Genomic DNA, 19,016 nt, shown 5'->3' on the forward strand with positions numbered 1-19,016 from the left:
AAGTTACCACATCCAATTCAAGGTTCTCATACCATTTCAAAAACAAAGGGAACATTACTGACAGAACAAACCGTGAAGAGGTATCACGCTGTAGCCTGTAAAAGGCCACTGAGGCTTTGCCTCCTCCACACTGTCCTTACTTACAGCCACACATTCCCTTTGACCTTGTAATCCCTCCCCTAGAAATTTATCCTGTTTTGTTGTTGTTACTGTTGTTTAAACTTATCCTTAGCCAGGAGTGGGGGCACACACCTGTAATCCCAGAGATTCAGGAGGCCGAGACAGAAGGACTGCAAGTTTTAGCCCGGGCTGACAACTTAGAGAGACACTGTCTCAAAAATAATTTTAAAAAGGTCTGAGGATAAAGATCAATGGTGGAGCAGCTTTTGGGTCAATCCCCAGTACCACCAAAAAAAATTAAAAATTTAAAAATTTTATACTTGTAGAAAGACTAGCAAGAGCATACAAAGATAAATTACAAAAATATTCACTGAAACACTCAATGGCCACACAAAATCACAAACAATCTAAAAACTGTCAGTAAGGAGGTAATTAAATTATGGTAGATCTGGCCAGGCACAGTGGTTCATGCCTATAATCCCAGCAGCTCAGGAGGCCGAGGCAGGAGGATCTCAAGTTCAAAGCCAGCTTTAGTACTTTAGTGAGGCCCTAAGCAACACAGCAAGACCCTGTCTCTAAAATATTTAAAAAAGGGCTGGGGATGAGGCTCAGTGGTTAAGCACCCCTGGGTTCAATCCCTGGTACACCCCATCAAAAAAAAAAAAATTATGGTACACCTACATTAATGATAGAAGAAGCAACTGTGTTGACCAAAAACTAACAACACGCTAAGTGAAAAAATCAGACACACAACAGTTTACGTACGATACAAATGTTTTAAAAATATCTACATACATGTATAAAGGCTTCACACACACATGTACATTTATAGTCTCACACTATAAATCAAACTGAGGATAGACAGAGACAATCTCGACAACTTACCACCTACAATTCTCTATTACATGACTGCTGTTCTTTCTGTATTTCTTGTTTTCATTATATGAATGTACCTTGAAATTTTTTCCAATACTTGTAAACATGAAATTAAAAAGCATTTGAAAATACATACAAACCATTATTAATGGTCATCTCTAACAAGTACAAGTTCTATGTTCCTGTATTTTTTTTAAAATATTTTTTTAGTTGTCAATGGACATTTTACTTATTAGTATGTGGTGCTGAGAATTGAACCCAGTGCCTCACACATGCTAGGCAAGCACTCTACCACTGAGCTACAACTCCAGTCCCATGTTCCTATATTTTTCTGAGGCACAATTTTTTTTACCATCAGATATAAATAAAGTTTTTTCTATTTTTGTAAAATTTAATAAAGTTAAAATTAGCATAAATGGCTTTATAAGCGAAGAAAGTTTTTAACTATATAGACTTAAGGTACTTTTTGTATTATTAAAATATATGCATAGGTGTTGGAGTTGTAGCTCAGTGGTAGAACACTTGCCTAGCACATGTGAGGCACTGGGTTTGATCCTCAGCGCCGCATGAAAATAAATAGATAAAATAAAGATTAAAAAAAAAGTATGTATAGCCAGCACAGTGGTGCACACCTGTGTTCTTAGTTACTCAGGAGGCTGAGGCAGGAGGACTGCGAGATCGGATCCAGCAATGGTTGACACCTAGTCTCAAAAAATAAAAAGGGCCAGGGATGTAATGGTAAAGCACCCCTCTATTCAATCCCCAGTACCAAAAATAAGTGTGTGTATACCAAAGAGAAAAGCAACAAGAGGACAGCAAAATGCACGAGATCTCACATCCAAGAATAACCTCTCATAACACTCAAGAGTCCACTCTTCCAGGCTTTCTGCTACACATATTTAGGTCAGTTGTTTCACTGATAAAAAACTGTAATTATACAAAGATAATTTCATAATCTGCTTCTGAAATACAATATAGCATTTTGCCATCCATTTGCATTCTAAACAACTTTTCAGGAAACAAAGAGAAATAATCTTATTTAAAAATGAAGATGGGGGTGGTGCTGGGGTTGTGGCTCAATGGTAGAGCACTGGGTTCAATCCTCAGCACCACATAAGTAAATAAAATAAAGGTATTGTGTCCATCTACAACTAAAAAAAAAAAAATTTTTTTAAATGAAGATGGGAGCCAGGAACGGTGACACATGCCTATAATCCCAGCAGCTCAGGAGGCTGAGGCAGAAGGATCTTGAGTTCAAGGTCAATCTCAGCAACTTAGCGAAGTCCTAAGCAACTCAGTGAGACCCTGTCTTTAAATAAAATACAAAAAAGGGCTGGGGATGTGGCTTAGTGGTTAAGTGCCCCTGGGTTTAATGCCTGGTACCAAAAAAAAAAAAAAAAAAAAAAAGAAGATGGGAGCTGGGCTTATAGAGCACTTGCTTAGCATATGCAAGAACCTGGGTTCTATCCCCAGTTACACACACACACACACACATGATACAGACAGAATCAAAATATATTATTTTTTAAAGGACCCATTTCTCATATAAAAATGTCTAATAAACACTATTTGATGATTATTTGCAAGAAAAGGATACATCATTCAAAATTTAGTATCTTTTCTTTCTTTTCCTTTTTGGCAATACTGGGGATTGAACCTAGGTCCTCACACGTACCAGGCAAGACCTCTACCTGTGAGCTATTCTCTTAGCCCTTTTTATTTTAGTTTGAGACAGGGTCTTATTAAGTTACCCAGACAGGCCTTAAACTTATGATCCTCCTGCCTCAGTCTTCTGAGTAGCTAGGAAGTCTTTGAGAATCAACTGAAGAGTAAAGATCTTTATTAAATCTTTTACTAGTGTACATTATAAAATTGATACTCTTGAAGATTGGAGTTATGAATTTACCACACCTTTTTAATATTTCTTTGAAATTCCTTATGGCGCACAGGTAGCGTATAAAATAACTGCTGCACACAGACTGACGTCCCTCTAGGTCGTGGGTAGGGGGTTTTCTGAACAATTTTCCCATTATGATCAAACACCAGTCGAGTCCCAACCTTTGCAGATGCGTGGCAGGTAGAAATAGTTACATCACTGTAAGAAAACAGCAGCCATGGCTACACAGTTAGAGACTCACAAGGGTTGGACACAGAACACTATTTGATCTATTTTCCTTGATGATCCCTCTGAGATAGTTAAGAGAGTTTAAATGAGTGAATAATCATAAAATCTAAGGCATGACACCTAAAGATACTGAGGGTTCTATAAATGCTGTTTTGATAAAACCATTGACTTCGTTTTTTTAAGCTGAAATGCAAACAACAAATGATCTCAAAATTTATTCACAAATAAAGATTTCTCAGTTTTGTTACTACTGTTCTAACAAAATTTGATAAAATGATCCAAAAGATATTATAATTCAAATGTATAACCACTTAAAAAATTTTAGAATCTTAGACTAAATAAAAACAATTGTTTAGATAGAATAGAATCTTTAGAATTTTAGGATAAACAAGGGCTTTGATTAAATCTTTCCCCCAAAATTGAAAGTAAATCAAAACAGTGATCCCTATAATTTATTACCTGTGTTTGTTTTTGCTGGGGATTGAACCCAGGCTAGGCAAGTACTCTACCACTGAGCTACAGCTGTAGTGTTACTTTAAAATTGAGAAACAATTTAAAATGAATAAACAATGCTTTAAATGCTTTAAAATGAATAACAATGTTTTTTACAATTCTACCTGTTTCATTTAATCATTTATTGCTCACATTTCAAAAGTATTATTTAGATTGGCAATCAGATAAAAAAATTCAGAAGTTAGAGATTGAGACTTTCTGATCGGAAGAATAAATAAGGACTGGGGCTGTAGCTCAGTAATACAGCATTTTCCTAGCAACCATGAGGTCCTGGGCTCCATCAAAAAAAAAAAAAAAAAAAAAAAAGAAAAGAAAAGTAAGTAAAGTGTAAACAATAATGATTCTAATCATACTTATCAACTTTCAAAAGAATCTGCATTAAGGGTGAAGTTAATGGATAAAAACAATGCATCACCTCAGTGCACAAAGTGAGCTGAGAGCTTCCCCCCGAAAGCCAAAAGTTTCAACCTGCGTGAGGTCAGCAAACTCTTGAATCTTAGAAGTGTGATGCTTCAGAGCTGAAAAAAAGAGTATAAAGTAAGATGTCTCAAGGATAAATAAATATACACAATGACTACCAAAGTAACTGGTGTTTTTTTTTTTAATTTTCTTTTTTAGTTGTAGATGTACACAATACCTTTATTTTATTTATTTATTTTTATATAGTACTGAGGATCAAACTCATGCATCACATGTGCTAGGCATGGGCTCTATCACTAAGCTACAACCCCAGCCCCAGTAACTGGCTTAAAAAGATGTGTTTACTAAGACAGTGTTATTCAAAATTCTGAGACATTTGGCCCAATTATATTATAAATTCAACTTACCTAGGCCTTCAAAATTTTCTTCTTCTACCCCACATCCATTGTCTGAAACTTCAATGAGATCCACCCCATAGTCTTTAAGCCTTAGATCTAAAAAGTTTAAAATAGTTACTTTTCAAAGATCAATCCATGCTGAAAAGCTTTTATAAATTGATATTTGCAACATATAATACAAACACATAGTAAGAACACAGTAAAACTTAACCACTATTATTATTCTTACTATCTAGTACTAGCACAATAAATGGTAACTTTACACTTAAAATAATAATTCATTGTTATACTAACACTTAAACACATATACAGTAGTATATTTAAACATACTACTGTCATTTTGTATATTTGAATTTTATTATAATATCAAATGGTTCTTAAATAAAATAACATAAACTGATTATTTCTTGAGGCTTAAAACTTTCATAAACTTACCAATATTAGTGGCACCAGCATCCACACTATTTTCTACCAATTCTTTCACAGCAGTGCTGAGACTCAGTACCACCTGCCCAGAACAAATCTGATGGACTGACTTCCGGTCGATAGGTTTAATTGCTTTAGCAAGTTCCGTACTAAAGAAATCAGTTACAAGAAACAAAACAAGTATTCAAACAAATCAAGTAATGCATTTTCACCCTGATATTAACTGTAGGAAATGATTCATCAGTTATTGGTGGACCTATCCCATTCATTTATTATATGAACATATCCATTTAATATATTTACAAATACAAATGTTCTACAATCCTTAAACATTTGCCAAAAAATACTTCTGAATAAATGCTTCACATTCAATAGATATTTAAAATCTAATTATATATTAAACTACATGAAGGAAACATGTATTCTCAAGCTACAGGTCAATAATCTTTTACAAAGAGATCTTTCTTGAAAAGCAAAAGCAGTATTTCCCATACAATTTGGAAAAGTTAAAAGTATGGTGGGAAAGTTTGCCAAAATGGGTACCAGTTGTCTAACTATTCCCATAGCTGCTTCTGAAACCCCAGTCCAAATCCAAGCTGCACACTGCTGCCTTGGCAAAGGCCCTCAAAGTTTTTCCTCTACTTGCTTTCAGAGTTTTACAATTGTCTCCATCCCACATGCTACCACCAGTTTTTTCAAAATCACAAATCTGGTCAGACAATTTTTAGGCTTAAAAACTTACTAGTGCCTTACTGCCCATTAGATGAAATTTAATATTAGTCACGACTGAGCCCCAGTGTACCTTATTTTCTCATTCTCTCCCATCCTTCTCCCTTCACCAAAGTCCCTAAATTTCAGTCACAGTAAACAAGTATTTCCTGTAATGGACAACCTCTTTTAGACATTTTTGCTCTTTTATAGTCTTCTGTCTAAAGTGTTCCCCCTCTTTCAAGCCAACTCCTTCTCATTCGAGGAAAAAAAAATATTCCATATGTTCATTAATATGTAGACATTTTCAACAAATGGTGCAACTCATAGGTTGGATATAAGGGAAGACAGGAGTCTCCCAGGAGAAAAATCTTTGGGTATTTCCCACAGCATGTGAAACATACCCAACAGACCTTCAACAAACTCTAAAAGGAAATAAACAAACCTCTTAACTCCTCATACTACCTTGCAAAACAAGTTTATAATGTGAAACTGCAGATGACCTCACATGAAATGGAAAGTATCTCTAAAAATCAGTTTATTTGGCAACACATCATAGGCCACGGGCCATTTCAGATACTTGTTTTGAGTTGGGTGTGGGGTGGGGCACAACACTGAAATACAAACAGCGAATGTGCGTTGACATTGAATGTAACTGTGCTGACATCAGACTCCTACATCTAATTCGGTGTAACTTGCCAGCCAGAAATCAAATACTCAAAGAGATACAGAAGCATTGCATTAAAACAAAACAAGGAACGAAACAAAACAAGAACGGCTACGCAAATTAGCGTGCGCCTTGAAGCTAACCCTAACCCCAATTAGAATCAGACACCAGGTAAAACGGAAATTAATTCAGTCTAGGGGAGTTGCATGGTCCTGATTCAGATCCACCGTCTTGCGACAGCATCTGGAGAGGCCGGTCCAACGCGAGCCAAATCTGTAACACTCAGGTGCCGACTCCCCACCCGCAGGGAGGGGTCAGCGGCTGGACCCCGGCCTCAAAGAGCACCCTCACCGAGTACCCGGCCCGGGCGCACCTCGAACGCCGCTGCGGGCCTTGCTCGCCGCGCGCCTAGACCACTTCCTGTCCTTTCCAGGGGGCTGGGACGCCGTGGGTTTCCACAAGGGCGTCCCCCAAGGAAGACAAGGAGTCCCGCTCACCTGGGACCCTCAACTCCCTCCATGAACCCAGAATGTGACTAGCCTCCACGACTGTGTGAGAGTTCCCACTGCTGTTCCGACTCTGGCCGAGTTTCCCGGGTGCCCATTGGTGGCTATTGGGGCTAAGTCCCACCCCTTCCGGGCGGGGCAGCGAACGCTTCCCATATCTCCTTCTCGTGGATTGGTCATGTCAAAAGTCGAGTTAGTGACGTCAAGAACGCCTGAGCCAATTAGGACGCACAGACTGCGTTTTCCCGAACGCCTCAAGCAGGGTCAGAAAGAAGGTGGCCGCAGTTCGTCGTAGCCCCGGACGGTTTCTTAGCGTTCTTGTCACTCGCCCGCCAACTTCCTTCCTTTGGTTCCCGCCATGCCGATGTACCAGGTAAAACCCTATCATGGGGGCGGCGCACCGCTACGTGTAGAGCTTCCCACCTGCATGTACCGGCTCCCCAACGTGCACTGCAGGACCGGCAGCCCCGCGCCGGAGGCTGGCCACGTGCAGGTAGGAGTGCGCGGCTCCCACCAGTGCGCAGGCGCTGGTGCGCGGCCGCACCCCGCAACCCCCCATCTATTCAGTGCGCAGGCGCTGCAGCGATCCGGACCCTCTGGCCCTGGCTAGGACTGACGAGTCCCACCTGGCTGGGACAAACTGGGCGCTGGAGTCGGCCGCAAACCCCAACCTGGCCCCGTGCACCACTTGGGCATCAAGTCACCCTAACTTTTATCTATTAAAAGATCTATCCATCTTTCTACTTTTTTTGGCATAAGACTTAAAAATTTTTTAGTATGAAATTTAACCCTCACAAAAGTGAATAATACATAAATACTCATTTTGAGGAATTAGCGAACTTCAGAGTCACCACCACCCCAGTTTGATTTGCATTATCAGCTCCCTACCCTTCCCATTTACAACTTTCCTCCAAAGGTCCTGACTTTGACAGTAGTATCGTCTTGTTTGGCCCTGTTACTTTGCATACTAAGTACACATCCCTATACTGTATGGTCTTGACGTAGGTAAGGCATACAGTATCTGTTCTGTTGGTACTGTCTTTATTTTGTAAACGAGATTTTTAAGGGTAATTTTATTGCAACAATGAATTAATCGTCTTCTCTGTAGCGTGCTGTTCTACTGCGTGACTGTACTACCATTATTTTTTTTCCTGCTGCTCGTGGGCACTGGGTCCTTTTCCATTTTCAGCTGTTATGAATAATCTTGCAGTGAATATTCTTATACACTACTTGACTCAGGATATATATATATACACACATACACACACACACACATACACACACTAAGAATTGGAATTGTTGCTCAGTGGGCAGATCAGTCTTCTGCTTTACTGGATAAATGGTTTTCCAAAGTCGTTATACCAGTTTATCCTCTCACTATCATTGGAGAATTCTTCATGTTTGCACTCTTCACAAAACTGGTGGGCGTCTAAAGTAGTCATCCTAATGGAGGTGTCCTAATGTAGTTTTAGTTTGACTTTCTCCAATTTCTAAGTAAGTTGAACACCTTTTCATGTTTCCCTTTCCATTTTTTTAACTCTATTTTTAGTTGTAGATGGACATAATATCTTTATTTTTTTGTTTTTATTTGGTGCTAAGGATGGAACCCAGTGCCTCACATGTGCAAGGCAAGCACTCTACCACTGAGTCATAATCCAGCCCCTCCTTGACCTTTTTTTTTTTTTTTTTTTTGGTGGTGTTGGGGATTGAACCCAGGGCCTTGTGCTTACGAGGCAAGCACTCTACCAACTGAGCTATCTCCCCAGCCCTCCTTGACCATTTTGATTGCCTATTTTATAAATACTTACTCAAGTCTTTTACCTTTTTATCAATTACAAATGCATATCTGGGGTTTCTAGTAGGAAAAACATTCTGTCCATTCTGACAGGAGATGAATAAGTAGACATTTTGAGGTCAGTTTTCCCATCGTGTATTTTCCTTCACTTTGTCATAATGGCTTTCTGCCTAGATTAGAAGGAAGCTTAGTTTGAAACCCAAGGACATTGAGAGTTGTCTCACTACAGAGCTAAGCCAAAAATGACAGATATGGTTCAGTGGTCCTTCAACTAGAAACTGCCACAAAGACATGGCCCAGTGCCCCTTCAACTGCACAGAGAGAACCATAAAGAAAACCCAGAGGGAGATCTTTTTTTTTTTTTTTTTTTGGTACTGGGGATTGAAACCCAGGGTTCTTTACCAGTGGGCTACATCCTCAGCACTTGTTTAACTTTTAGTTTTTGAGACAGGCTTACAGTGAGTTGCTGAGACTGGCCTTGAACTTGTGATCCTGGGATTAAGGTGTGTGCCACTGTGCCTGTCAGTCATCTCTTATTTGAGACCCAAGTTTTGTTTTTTTAAATCTGCTGCCCGAGTTCCTTCGGGCTTTAATCTGTGAACTTGTGACTTGGAGAAAACACAGTCCTGTGGCTCTAGCAATTCCTTTAGCAGATGTTAATATGGATGCACAAATAATTAAAAATCTAGCATATCTAGAGCACATAAGAATAACACAAAGAAGCAGCTGCTTCTAAATACATATAAGATAAAACAGATGGGTACCAAATCACAGTCTCTAGCCTCAACGAGGAAAACCACAGGCCAGAATTGGAAGGTATCCATGAGAGAAAGCCGATCTTGAGCATTTTGGCATTACGCAGATCACGAAGGGCTAGATCAAGTTCTGCTGGGGCTTAGAAATCACAGACCATGTCACATGTACAGTTCTTACTTCAGAAATTCCCAGAGTGTGTTGACTGAGTTTTTAATTTAGTAGCTGCTGCTTTGGGCCTACGGGGTAGGTGGAGATGAGCAAGACTGTGCACAGAGTACAAATACAGGTTGATTACAAGAGATTAGAAATGTTACTCAGAAGGAACGTCATCACAGAACAGGATGCTACCCAAGGGCTTGTCCCACCTGTCACATCTTGCATTCAGACTTATTTCCAGCCAGCACCTATTATTTAAGTGGCATCTTTTATTCTTTGTGCTATCCAGACGTCAGTGGACTTATATTCCTTTACTGTCCAATCTTTAGAGCAGCAAGCAAGGAGAGGTGAGATGGTGGTTATAAGTGCAAACATAAATAGAAGTTAAACAGACCAGAGAAGAGAGAGTATCACAGATGGAGGGAACAGAATGTGTGAAGGTCCTGTGGTAGGAGGGAGCCTGGTTTTAGAAACTCATAATGGTATGGTTTAAGTGCAGAACTAGTGAGAGAATTATGTGAAGTGACACAACAAGAGTCTAGATAATACAAAGTATTTATTAAGCCATGTTAAAGGCTTAACTTTTATCCTAAGAGCCTAAGCAGTTAGACTTATGGAAGTGGTGACAAGGTCCAAGGCCAAGTTCGTTTTTAGAACTAACTAGCATTTTAAGGAATGGATTGGAGCAGGGGATCAGAATGGGTGCTGTGTGACCAGTAAGGAAATTAGGCCAGGTGAAAAATGGTGACCTGGCCTTGGGCAGTGACGGAGGCACTCTTAAAAGCCAGTGGATTCCAGAAATATTTGGAAGGTAAAACTAGCAGCACCTGGTAATAAATTGGATATAAGAGAGGGATATGACTGGTGGAGGAACAGATGTTCCTGAGAACATTGAACTTGGTTGCCCACAAATGTGAGCAAATACTCCTCCACTCCCATTGTATCATGAGTACTTATTTATAATAAACTCAAGGTCATTGCCACATTCTTGATTATTCTGTCTAGGTAGACCTTTTTCCTCATGCTTAATATATTTGTTCCCTCAACTTAAAATGAATTATCTGTTGTGAGAACTCACAAATCTGTAAATAGGTTGTATGATAGGGCTATGGGGAGGTTATTTGTTACTGCCTTTTAAAGTAAGTCTGTAGGATCTGAGACTTACTTCTCAGCAGATACAATTGGTTATTTTCTGTGTACCAGACCCTGTACTATGTAAAGAGGGTGCTGCCACGTGTGGTGGTTCATGCCTGTAATCCCAGTGACTTGGGAAGCTGAGTGCAGGAGAGTCGCAAGTTGAGGCCAGTCTCTGCAACTTAGTGAGGTCCTGTCTCAAAAAAGAGCTGGGGATGTGGTTCAGTGGCTAAATACCCCTGGTTTCAAAACCCAGTACCAAAAAAAAAAAAAAAAAAAAATTTTTTTTTAAGGAGGAAAGAAGGATGCAGTTTCAGTGAATGAATGTTGTAGCTCCTCTTCATGGAGTTATACACTTCTGCTATGAAGAAGTTCTAGATGATTCTAAGATAAGGGAGATACCAGTGTTACCTTGAGAACTATATGGTGAATTGATCACCTTCCCCAGGGACCCACTTCCGAGCCACAGGAGCCTTTTTGTGTGTTGGGGGGGTACCACATATTGAATTCAGGGACACTCTGCCACTGAGCCACATCCCCAGCCCTATTTTGTATTTTATTTAGAGACTGGGTCTCACTGAGTTGCTTAACACCTTGCTTTTGCTGAAGCTTTCTTTGAACCGCAGCCTCCTGAGCTGCTGGGATTACAGGCATGTGCCGTCACACCCCGCTAAAGGAGCCTTCTTGAATAATGTCTGTGTCCCCTTTTCCCTTCTATTGGTGTAAATTTTAAGTTACATTCTCATTGCTCCCATTCTTTCTCTACTAATGTATTTTTAATTCATTATTAAGAATAAAGAATGCTGGATGCAGTGGGAGGCTGAGGCAGATGAATTGCTTGAGCCCAGGAGTTCAGGGCCAGCCTGGGAAACATGGTGAGAACATGTCTCAAAAAAAAAAAAAAAAAATTAGCCAGGGACGGTTGTGCATGCCTATAATTCCAGTGGCTTGGGAGGCTGAGGCAGGAGGATTGGATCATGAGTTCAAAGTCAGCTTCAGCAAAATTGAGGCACTAAGCAATTCAGTGAGACCCCATCTCTAAATAAAATACAAAATAGGGCTGGGGATGTGGCTCAGTGGCTGAATGCCCCTGATTTCAATCCCTGGTACAAAAAAATAAATAAATAAAAAAGTGATTTGTTGGGGCTGGAGTTGTAGCCCAGTGGTAGAGCGCTTGCCTAGCATGTGTAACACACTGGGTTCAATTCTCAGCACTGCATATTAATAAAATAAAGGTCTGGACTGGGGTTGTAGCTCAGTGATAGAGTGCTCACCTAGCACATGTGAGGCCCTGGGTTTGATTCTCAGCACCACATATAAATAAATGAATAAAATAAAGGTCTATCAACATCTAAGAAATATATAAAAAATAAAATAAGGGTGTTATGTCTACCTACAACTAAAAAATTTTTAGAAAATAAAGATTCATTGGGGGTGGGGAGTGATTTGTTTCCATTTTCTCCCCTTCTCTATTCTTAGACAAAATTACTTGAAATAGGAATCAGAGAATTTCAAAGTGACTTTTAGTCACAATGTTTCTTCTTTATTTTAGAGCATTCATGGATCTATTTGTAGAACCTATTAGATGGAGGTTGAGGGATGAGATGGTTCTGCTGCTTCATAGTAATGGCTTTTAAAGAGTGGGAGGTTTGGCGAGTGCAAACACTTGCCAAAGTAAAACTAGTTATCAGGGCTGGGTTGTGGCTCAGTGGTAGAGCACTTGCCTTGCATGTGTGAGGAACTGGGTTCGATTCTCAGCACCGCATATAAATAAATATTCACTGACGACTAAAATATTTTTAAAAAAAAAAAGTGATCAAATGTAGGCCAACTGCGTGGATATTGGTTTGTTTAGGATGCATCTGACCCATCTCTGCAAGCTCTCGAGTCCCGCCAAGATGATATTTTAAAACGTTTGTACGAGTTGAAAGCTGCAGTTGATGGTCTCTCCAAGATGATTCACACACCAGATGCAGACTTGGACGTGACAAACATCATACAAGCTGATGAGCCCACTACTTTAACCACCAGTGCATTGGACTTGAATTCAGTGCTTGGAAAGGTAGGTTCATATTGAAAGCTGAGTGACATCAAATGTGTTGGATAGTTCTTAGTGCCAGAAAATCGTGCCAGTGTGATTTTTGCTTTGCTCTAGTTCTCAAAGGTGGAGCAAAGAGTACGTTCTTTTTTTCTCTTAATGATTGTACCTTGGCACAGAACAGGTTTGGAAGGCAAGAGTGAAACCAAAGCAAGCTCCAAAGCCCCTGCTGAATTTCTCAGACCCCAGGAGGAGCAGTGTGGGCAGAAGGAAGTCGAGTCACAGCTTCCTGTGGGTCCAAGTCTGTTCAGCAGTCTTGGAGTCCTGGAGTACAGGTCTCCACTTACTTACTGGGTGCTTCTCAGAGGCTCAGTAGCGGCAACCTTGACGTTTTGAGAGAAACGTAGGCTGCCCAGGTGCAATATCCCACCAATCCTTTTGAAATACCTTGCTAAAAGCTACTAGTCCCATCTGTTTCCAGTGTATTGCTCCAATTCATTTTACTCTATTAAAATGAGTCCTATCAGCCAGCTTTCATGATTGAAGTTCATAGGTTTCAGCTAATTAAGGGGAACAATCTGATATGCAAAGAATGTCTTATTACAAACTAGTATTTAATTGAGTGTGAAGAGGGTTTGTCCCAAGATTCCCTACTAATGCCCTGCTCTAGAACTGGTGATGGAGTGGTACTGAAGCCCTAAGAAGCCGATATGACATTGCAGTGTCTCTCCAAGGGCTCTGTTCTGGGGAACCTCAGTGCCTCTGGTGTATTCATTCCTCTGCCCACTCATTCTGCACTGACTACTCAAAGGAGACCTGACCAGACCCCTAGCACAACAGAACAATGATCTCTCAGTGTGCTAGGAAGGCTCCTCAGCACAAGATGCTCATGGCATTTTGATACCTCCGAAAGCACAGCATCGAGTAATGTTATCTTTTCAGGGAACTGTGAAGTGTTCTGCCTGACTTGGCATGAAGGACATGAATCTGTCGTGTACAAAAGGTCAAGGAAACTGGTTGTGATTGTGTACATGAATTGTTTTTGTTATTAAAAGCAAAACCATAGAAATATGAATGTCAACCTTTAAAAAAACAGACTGCAGGTATAGCCCGGTGCAGTAGTGTACACCTGTAATCCTGGCCACTTGGGAGGCTGAGACAGGAGGAACACAAGCTCAAGACCAGCCTCAGTAACTTAGTGAGGCCCTAAGCAGCTTAGTGAGTGAGACTCTGTCTCAGAATAAAAAACAAAAAGGGCCGAGGATGTAGCTCAGTGATAAAGCACCCCTGGGTTCAATCCCCCGTACAAAATAAATAAAAAAGACTGCAGGCTGGGCACTTTAGTCAGCACTAAGGGTTGCAGAATCTCTTGACCCTGGTCTCTGGATCCAAGACCCTGTTTCATGGGGCACTTCATTGAAACACCTTGATGAATACAAATCGGTATAGAAATTCTATGTGTAGTATGTGTAGTCATTGTTAGATTTGGTAGCTGGGGGAATTACACATGTGATTGTTTCTAATTTAGTTTTATCTCAAAGGTAAAAAGAGAGAGAAGTGTCATCCCCAATGTTGTTTTGTGTTTCACAGTAAAGTCTACTGATTGTAGTGAACCAGGAGTGGAGAGGGACATGGCGTTGGCCCACGTCCAACCTCCACTTCTGAGCTCAGTGCCCATTGATAAGTGACTTGCCTCACCAGGACTCAAGTTTTCCTGGCTATAAGGTGGGGTCATAACAGTACCTCCTTCATGGGAGCCACCAAGGTAGCACCTTACAGTCATACACTCCAGCTTGCTCTTGATGGTTGTCGTTCTGGTCTCTCCCCTAGGACTATGGGGCACTGAAAGACATCGTGATCAACGCAAACCCTGCCTCCCCTCCTCTCTCCCTGCTCGTGCTGCACAGGCTGCTCTGTGAGAGCTACAGGGTGCTATCCACTGTGCACACCCACTCTTCGGTTAAGAGCGTGCCCGAGAACCTTCTCAAGTGCTTTGGCGAACAGACTAGGAAACAGCCCCGTCATGAGTATCAGCTGGGCTTCACTTTAATTTGGAAGAATGGTGAGTATAGGACAAGGTTGACCTTCATGTATGAACAGACAACAAAGGGCAGGGCACTAGGACACTATAGCAGACTAGAGCTGCTTGCATCAGGTCAGGTCCTCTCGAGTATTCAAAGCTCACAGGGCAGTTCTAGAAGCAGAGCAGAGATGAATCTTGACACAGGATGCCCTCGTTGCTCTGAGAGTGAGTGAGTTCCAGGGGGACTCTGTCTAACCAGGCAGAGCAGAGGTGAAGTGACACAGCTGTCTGACCCTCTTATTCTAAAACTTATGCCAGGGACACTGCAGTTACTTTTCTTATGTCCCTTGGAGGCTGGCAGGATATCATGTATTTGCTGTCTCACTGATGTGTGTCCTGTTTGGGTTTATATAGAGGGCAGTGAGTTCCCACCATTCATCAGTGATAACTTCACTGCCCTCAGCTCCACATGAGTAGAGAAGTTATGAGGGCAGAATCCCTGACTGGGGCCATGGGACTCCTGGTTTCCTGTTCTCAGCGTCCAAATCCCTTGGCAACAGAGGTTGGGATAGATGGTCTTAGGTCCTTCCAGCTTGAAAATCGTCAAAATCAAATAGCATAAAGGCAACTTGGGTATGTTTTTAACATACGGTTTGCATTTAACATACGGTTTGCATCTGAATCTCTTGAATTTTAACACTTGGGAGACATGAAAAATGTAATGTACTTGAAAATACTTTCCCTCTTTATAAGTTCGTGATTATTGGTGACGTCCCCTTCTAGACAGCACAAATACTTCCCTCAGCAGCTGCCACTCATACACTACCTGGCATGTTTCTCCCTTTCAGTGCCCAAGACTCAAATGAAGTTCAGTGTCCAGACGATGTGCCCCATCGAAGGAGAAGGGAACATTGCACGTTTCTTGTTCTCTCTGTTTGGCCAGAAGCATAATGCTATCAACTCAACCCTCATAGATAGCTGGGTAGATATTGCTATTTTTCAGCTAAAAGAGGGGAGCAGCAAAGAAAAAGCAGCTGTTTTCCGCTCCATGAACTCTGCTCTGGGGAAGAGCCCATGGCTGGTTGGGAACGAGCTCACCGTAGCAGATGTCGTGCTATGGTCTGTGCTCCAGCAGACTGGAGGCTGCACCACGGCGGCACCAGCCAATGTGCAGCGGTGGCTGAGATCCTGTGAAAACCTGGCCCCCTTCAATGCTGCTCTCAAGCTCCTTAAGTGAATTTTACCAAATGGTTTTAAAGGGTTTTGATTTTACGAATGGTGCTGCTTCATGCCTATTAATAAGAGGACTTGTATTATAATCAAAGTCTTTTATTTAGGACAGTTGTCAAATATCAATAAAAGCATCATGTAACTTATGGGTTCCATTTTATTTAAAATTCATTAAAACTGTGTACAGAACACCATGAGGACTGCAAACTGTGGGAGGCACATCAGACCGCCGCCTCAGGAATGTAGGCTGTTGGGGGAGTTGAAGGCCATATTATATGGAAGGGCTTCCGGGAGCAGAGCTGGGCAGAAGAAAGATGGTGTCTCTGCTGCTCTGAGGTCACTTTCTATAGAGAATGATGGTGAGTTGAAGGTGCAAGAACAGAGAAAAGTTGGAGATGGTGCTGAAAAACTGAAATTCCACCTTAGAGACAGCCAGAGCCAGCAGGTGGTTTTGAACCAAGGAGTGATACAATCAGGTGTCTTTCTAGGAACTGGCTTCAGCAGCAGCAGGAAAGGACTGAGGAGACTGGCAGCTGTTGGACCATGACAACCCAGCTGGCATGTAGGCCTCCACGTGGGGATTAGAAAGGGAAGCACCCTTGGATTTCTACAGTAGAACCTTCTGGAGGACTGGATGGTCAACAAGCATAATTCAAAGAGGAATTATTGAAAGTGATGCTTAAATTTTCAATTTCAGAAACCGGACAGAAATATTTAAGTAGGAAATTCAGGAATACAAGCTTGCAGAAGAGAGGGAAAGAACATAACAGGTTTAAGATAGAGGGGCTAGGGATCTGGCTCAGTAGTAGAGCCTTTGACCGGCATGCAGGAGGCCCTGGGTTCAATCCCTAGCACCACAAGATAAAAAGAAAGAAAAATAAAAGTTAATTTAGTGCAATCTTAGGTCATGAAAGAGCTACTTAAGGAAAAGGCAGCTGGGGGTACTTTTACATCTTTAATAAGTCTTCTACAGGCTTACTAAATACAATTAAGAATCATACCATCTATATTCTACTAAAGATTGAAAATTTACATTCCAGTTGCTTGTTCTAAGAGATAAGTCCACTTTCATATTACTGATGTAGCCTAAATAAGGCTAGACAGGTAAGCTCCCATTCTATATGCCATCTTTTGTATTTTTTCCCGTCTTCCCAGGCCTGGCGAGTGCCTGCTGTGCTTTGAAAGAGACATGGGGCCAGGCAGGGGGACAGGGGCGCTCAGGTGGTCTCAGGTCTACACATCATCCTTAACCCCTCTGTCCTGAGAAAGGAGGCTTAGCTGTTTCTTTAGTTCTTCAATTTCTTTTTCTTGCTCTATTATCTTCTTCTGTAGGGTGAGATTAACCTGCAAAGAGAAAAATTTTAAGTTCCATTTAAATGGCCACTTCTGGAGCTGGGGTGTGGCTCAGTGGTAGAGCATAGAGGCAGTAGGCATGAGGCACTGGGTTTGATCCCCTGCACCACAATAAACAAAGAGTTAACGGGCAGTTCTCACTTTGCAAAGTTCCAATATACATAAATTCATTATCAGTTTAAATAGCACCAGTCACCCAAATGCATGGCTCCAGGGTCAGCTATCATGGTGTACTAAATACAACTGTGTGACATTCCTCAACTCCCAAGATACTGTGTAAATGAACAAAGCACATCAAGGGGTCAAATATGTCTTTCCTTTCAAAATCAGTGCTTGGTCACTATACATCTGTTAGTTAACAACACATGACTGTGTTGCCTCCCTGTCTTCCAGTGAGGAATCTACCTGACATTTTTAAAAATTGGATAAATGAAAGCGGATACTGGCCAACAAATACGAAGTGCATCAAAGTAATGAAAAGTGATAATGCTGGAAGCAATTTTGAATCAAATGAAAATGGTGTTATAGAAGAGTGGCCTGCTTGTGGGAATGTGGTCACCATCAGAAAAAACACTAGATATGTGGTCACAGATTAAGAGCTGCTTTCAACCTAAGTTAGGAAACAGGTGATACCAGCAAAAAAAAAACACTAGAAACTCTCAGAGATATTTCACAATGATGATGACAAAAAAAAAACGGAGAGAACATGACAATTAGCCAAGTCAAAGAAAAGAAAAGGTGCTCACTCCATGTCCCATGCTACCAGAGGAAGGTGGCAGGCACTGTTCACACTACTCCTGGAACTCATCAATTTCCAATGTTGCTAATTACTACGCATTAATTCAACAATGATTTTATGATCTTTTTCATTTCCATATATGTTCATAACTGACAACATGAAAGTTTTAATGTTTGACACTTTAAAGATCACAAAACAATCATAACCTTTCCTATTGATTATAAAGATCCCTTGGCATTTTTGAACTTTGTAGAGTTACTTTTACAGTTCCACATTTCCATGCAAAGAAAAGACTGCCTATATACAAACCTTTACATATAAAGGTATGTGTGAGTTTTCTGTTTTTGTTTTTGCTTTTTTAAATAAAATCGTACAAGATGGGAGGAATCTTTTTCCATAAACACCAAATAACTATCATTTCTAATAGCTCCTGACCTGGTACTAGAGAATCCTTTCTTAAGAGGATAAATGCCTATACTTGGTTTAGAACCACACCTGCTACTTTCACTTTCTCAAAGGAAATATCACATCTACCATTTTACCATTTAAGCTAATAAAATTTATTTTTAATTGAAAATTAATATGCTTTAAATAAAAGACAAATCAACTTCCTGATTTTTTTTTTCCTTTGGAGGGAACCCAGGGCCTTATGCATGCTAAGATCACCTCTACCACTGAGCCACACACCTAGCCCCAATGGAGTCTTTAAAAAAATCACTCCAATTGATTCCCAAACTAGTGTATATCAGAATCACTTCAAGAGTTTGTTGGGGCTGGGGTTATGGCTCAGCAATACAGCACTTGCATAGCGCATGTGAGGTGCTGGGTTTGATCCTCAGCACCACAAAAAATTTTAAAAAATAAAGGTGTCCACCTATAACTAAAAAAATAAAAAGTTTATTAAAGTACAAACTGCTGCCCACTCTCCTCCCAGAATATAAACCCTCCAGTCTTTTTTGGTACTGGGGTTTGAACTCAGGGGCACTTAACCACTGAGCCACATCCCCTGCTTTTTTATTTTTCATTTAGAGAC

At 40.8% G+C, this 19,016-nt stretch overlaps 3 protein-coding genes across 7 annotated transcripts in view; 1 reads left to right on the top strand and 2 right to left on the bottom strand.

Annotated features, from left to right (window-relative positions):
* Pms2 (PMS1 homolog 2, mismatch repair system component) overlaps positions 1 to 6,865 on the bottom strand; it is a 30,013-nt gene extending 23,148 nt beyond the window's left edge. Inside the window, exons 1-5 of the mRNA XM_047534391.1 lie at positions 6,751 to 6,865; positions 4,888 to 5,027; positions 4,462 to 4,548; positions 4,050 to 4,152; positions 2,908 to 3,091 (exon numbers count right to left, since the gene is read on the bottom strand). Of these exons, the coding sequence (XP_047390347.1) occupies positions 2,908 to 3,091; positions 4,050 to 4,152; positions 4,462 to 4,548; positions 4,888 to 5,027; positions 6,751 to 6,773 (537 nt within the window). The 5' untranslated portion in view covers positions 6,774 to 6,865. The remainder of the gene's footprint in view (positions 1 to 2,907; positions 3,092 to 4,049; positions 4,153 to 4,461; positions 4,549 to 4,887; positions 5,028 to 6,750) is intronic.
* Positions 6,866 to 7,005: 140 nt separating this feature from the next.
* On the top strand, positions 7,006 to 16,037 carry Aimp2 (aminoacyl tRNA synthetase complex interacting multifunctional protein 2). 2 transcript variants are annotated; one of them, XM_047533432.1, is made up of 4 exons: positions 7,006 to 7,132; positions 12,456 to 12,662; positions 14,469 to 14,700; positions 15,510 to 16,037. In XM_047533432.1, exons 1-4 carry the CDS (start codon positions 7,118 to 7,120, stop codon positions 15,896 to 15,898), a joined length of 843 nt encoding a protein of 280 aa, XP_047389388.1. In that variant the 5' UTR covers positions 7,006 to 7,117; the 3' UTR covers positions 15,899 to 16,037. The 2 variants fall into 2 exon arrangements, with proteins under 2 accessions (XP_047389388.1, XP_047389387.1); XM_047533431.1 differs by having other exon boundaries at positions 7,012 to 7,252.
* Positions 15,979 to 19,016, bottom strand: part of Eif2ak1 (eukaryotic translation initiation factor 2 alpha kinase 1) — a 34,215-nt gene continuing 31,177 nt past the window's right edge. For all 4 annotated transcript variants that reach the window (XM_047533430.1, XM_047533429.1, XM_047533428.1 and 1 more), the window contains exon 15: positions 15,979 to 17,235. In XM_047533430.1, coding sequence (XP_047389386.1) covers positions 17,125 to 17,235 — 111 coding nt within the window. In that variant the 3' untranslated portion in view covers positions 15,979 to 17,124. The remainder of the gene's footprint in view (positions 17,236 to 19,016) is intronic.

Source organism: Sciurus carolinensis, chromosome 18 (genome assembly GCF_902686445.1).
Source record: "Sciurus carolinensis chromosome 18, mSciCar1.2, whole genome shotgun sequence".
Taxonomy (NCBI): Eukaryota; Metazoa; Chordata; class Mammalia; order Rodentia; family Sciuridae; genus Sciurus; species Sciurus carolinensis.

What these genes read in the sequence shown, in the direction of transcription:
- Aimp2 (XM_047533431.1), top strand. Translation starts at nt 7,118, where the DNA reads ATGCCGATGTACCAGGTAAAACCCTATCATGGGGGCGGCGCACCGCTA. An exon ending in CGGAGGCTGGCCACGTGCAG is followed by an intron (nt 7,253 to 12,455) that starts GTAGGAGTGCGC and finishes TGGTTTGTTTAG; the next exon opens with GATGCATCTGACCCATCTCT. An exon ending in TGAATTCAGTGCTTGGAAAG is followed by an intron (nt 12,663 to 14,468) that starts GTAGGTTCATAT and finishes TCTCTCCCCTAG; the next exon opens with GACTATGGGGCACTGAAAGA.